Raw genomic sequence first — 3,789 nt, forward strand, 5'->3', positions numbered from 1 at the left:
TAAGTATGTGAACTTTGAAACATTACTTATTCTTTCTGAATCTCCATTTATCTTCTGAAAATAAAAGAATATTATCAATAGAATCCACCTCACAATGCTTTTGTGATTATGCATTAATGAAAGCACGAAGAATGTCTTTCATAGTGTAGTCAATAAGTGTGAGACATTATTACGTGATAGTCCTTATGACCATCTAAAAAATGCTTTCTAATTGGTCCAATGCCTTGGTAACATTTATCCTCACCATGACAATATTTCATACACTTTTTAATTTTATTCCAATAAAGTGTTTTTATTCCACTTTCTTAGAGTTCAGGTTGGCAAACTACTGAAATATTGTAGACTTTTATAACTTTGAAAAAATCCTAGGAATGTTAAAATAATAAATATAAACACATGGGAAAATGTGGGAATTGACATGAAGCTACTGCATCCCCAGAGCAAATAACTTTCTCATTGCCATGTATCAGGACTTACTTGCATTAGAATATAGGATGTGAAAGCCATCCCATTATTTCCTTTTCCTTCTCATGGTGACATGAGAATGTCAATGAAGTTACAGTGTATAATATGTATTGATCAAAAAAATAGGAAATCAATCTAATAAAAGAGAGGGAGCACACCTAATTTTTCATTGAATAGCTCTTAACCAAGAATCCAAAATCACTTGGAACATACCTTTTAATCAGGATTTTCATAGAAAAAGAACATATAATAGTCCATGAGTAAATCACATTATTAAACAAGAATAAACATTTGGAGATAAAGTTAACACCAGAAGCCTTCTATGACTGCCATCAGGAAATTCATCTTGATTTGTATATTTACTGATGTAGACATATTGGACTGATTAGCCAATACCAGATCTGAGTTGATCCTTTGCCTTGATTAATTGCAAAGTATACAACTGACTCATAGACTCATGTGAAATAAAGACACTAATGAGGAAAGAGTAGGATTTGAGCAAATTCAGATACTCCAAGACTCCTTGTAACCAGAATTAAGTGGAGTTCGAACACACTTCTAGAAAGAGTATTATAAAACAGATGGAAAAACTCACAGGAAAATACACATTCACATGCACACAAACATAAGGACACTGCAAAGCTTGTTCCACTATGTGTGACAGACATCACAATCTTTACAGTAATCCCTCTAAACCTACAACCCTTCCTGAATCTCATTTACCATATCAACTCTCCTTGCCTGCTCTTTGGTCTACAGACCCTTGTCTTCATTTTCCACTTGTTAAAACAAATACTGCACAATGGGTTGTCTTAAACAACCAGAATTTATAGGCTCAGTCTTGAGACTAAAAGTAGTCCCAAATAAAGGGCTTAGCAAAATGATGCTTTAACTCTGAAGGCTGTGGTATTCTGAGGCTGGCTGCCAGCAATTTTTGGTCCTCAGCTTTTCTGTCAAAAGGCAATGTCTTTTCCTTTCCCGTTTGAGTTCCATTTTATTCTTATTTTTGCTCATAGATTTCTTTCCCTATGTCTGAATTTAATTCAGCTTGTAGAAAACCCTAGTGCTCTGTATTAAAACTTATTCTGATTTACTTGTGTTACATGTTAACTGAAGTAACATCTTCCAGACATCTTATTTACAATGGGTCCATACCCACCAGGTGGCAAAGCGAGACTAAGTATGCATCCAATTGGGGTACCCAATTCAATACACCACACCCTCAAAGCATTCTACTATACTTCAACATTTACTTAATTATCATGTCAATGATCCACTTCTTCCCCACAAGGAAGATAAACATTCTTACTGTTTTCTTCATTAGGTTATTTACAGCATTTGGAAGAGTGACTGGTACATAAAAGTCAACCTATCAATATTTGTTGAACTTAGTTGAACTTTCTATCCCCTCTATGGGCATATACAACAAGACTTAAAGACTCTAATCTAATTTACAGAAATTATAGGGTACAGTGAACTTTAAGAAAATATATTATATAATTTTTTCCAAGCTTTATATAGGGCACATTTTACATCTTTGCTCCTCAAGCTATAGATCAAGGGATTCAACATGGGGATAATCAATGTGTAAAATATGGAGGCTACTTTATCAGTATCAAAGGAATGACTGGACTGGGGCTGCACATACATAAAAATTAATGTCCCATAGAACACTACAACCACTGTCAGGTGGGATCCACAGGTGGAGAAGGCCTTGTGTCTGCCCTCAGCAGAGTGCATCCTGAGAATGGCTACAAGAATGAGCAGGTAAGACATGAGAACTATTAAAAGGGATGCAATCAAATCAAAAGCTGCCAAGATGAGAATTATCAATTCAATTTCTTGTGTGTTCGAGCAGAGCAGAGATAACAAGGGCAGACTGTCACAGAAGAAATGACTGACAACATTGTAGCCACAGAACGATAAATTAAAAATCTTGAGGGTGATGAGAAGGGAAACAAATGTGCTGTAGAGATAGGGGATTGCCACCAGCACCCAACATAGCCTTTGTGACATGATGGCTGAGTAGAGGAGAGGGTTACAGATGGCCACATAGCGGTCATAGGACATTGCTGAGAGTATGAAAATTTCACTAACAATAAATACAAGAAAGAAAGCCAGCTGTATGGCACAAGAATGATAGGAGATTATATTTTCATTCATTACAAAATTTGCCAACATTTTGGGTCCTACAGTAGTTGAATAACCAAGGTCAGTGAGAGCCAGGTGTCTGAGGAAAAAGTACATGGGTGTGTGTAGGCTGGAGTCCATCTTGGTGAGGATGATCAAGCCCACATTTCCCACCACTGAGATCACATAGATGAGGAGGAACAGCACAAATAACAGAGGCTGCAGCCCAGGGTTGTCTGTGACGCCCATCAGAATGAATTCATTCAGCATTGTTTGATTATGTTTGTCCATTCAGGTTTATCAGGAAACCTATTCTGGGTAGGAACAACATTGTCAATAATTTCCATGTGGTGTATCTGGACACTTTCATTACAACTTATACGTGGAAGTTTGTGAGAAATCAGGTTTACATTGCTATTAAAGAATCTTGGATGAGGAAATTTGAGCAAATTGACAGAAAATGAGGTCACTGGAATTAGCTTTATAAAAGGAAGTCCATAAAAATTCCCTTCGATAAAAAGATCCTTTAAACAAAAAATATAGTTTTAAATAACTGTATTAGACAACACGAAGACAAAAAAATACAATGAGGGTGAGGCATTTACTGATTTCTGGATGTTATTTTAATTTCATTTGAAAATGAATACTGGAAGGATTCCACCATATAAAATATGAAGCAAATAAACATAATACTAATCATAAAATGTGCATGTATATACCTAATAAAGCTGAAATTGTAAATATATATATATATATATATATATATATATCAGAGTAGAATATGGATAGAAGCTTATGGTTTAAAAAATTGTGACTACCAATGTTTTGTAAAACAGCAAAAAAAAAATAGGAAAGATCTTATTGATAACAGTGAGCATAGCAGTGCCAGCAGTCTGTGAGTGCAATCTATACATGTAAATAAAAATGATTGCAGGAAATATGCACTTACCTCATATGAAACATTGCTGATATGGCTGCAAATTTCTGATATCTTACCTTGTCCTGTGCACACAATTTTCTTATGTCAGAAATACCAAACTGATTATCAGTGGATATTATAAGCAGAATAAAATATTTTCAGTTAATGCAATAAGAAGCCATTAAAAATCTTGTTTAATTGTAATTATGTAAGGCCAAAGAAAAATTTACCATAGTAAGTACCAATTTCTTTTAATGTAAGGGAGCATAAAAGTG

At 34.8% G+C, this 3,789-nt stretch overlaps 1 protein-coding gene across 1 annotated transcript; it reads right to left on the reverse strand.

The window, feature by feature from the left end:
• Window positions 1–1,944: 1,944 nt before the first annotated feature.
• LOC143645992 (olfactory receptor 8K3-like) lies at window positions 1,945–2,886 on the reverse strand. The gene has a single exon (XM_077115073.1). The coding sequence runs from the start codon at window positions 2,884–2,886 to the stop codon at window positions 1,945–1,947; it is 942 nt and encodes a 313-aa protein (XP_076971188.1).
• Between the last annotated feature and the right edge of the window lie 903 nt (window positions 2,887–3,789).

The sequence above is a fragment of the Tamandua tetradactyla genome, chromosome 9, assembly GCF_023851605.1.
Source record: "Tamandua tetradactyla isolate mTamTet1 chromosome 9, mTamTet1.pri, whole genome shotgun sequence".
NCBI lineage: Eukaryota > Metazoa > Chordata > Mammalia > Pilosa > Myrmecophagidae > Tamandua > Tamandua tetradactyla.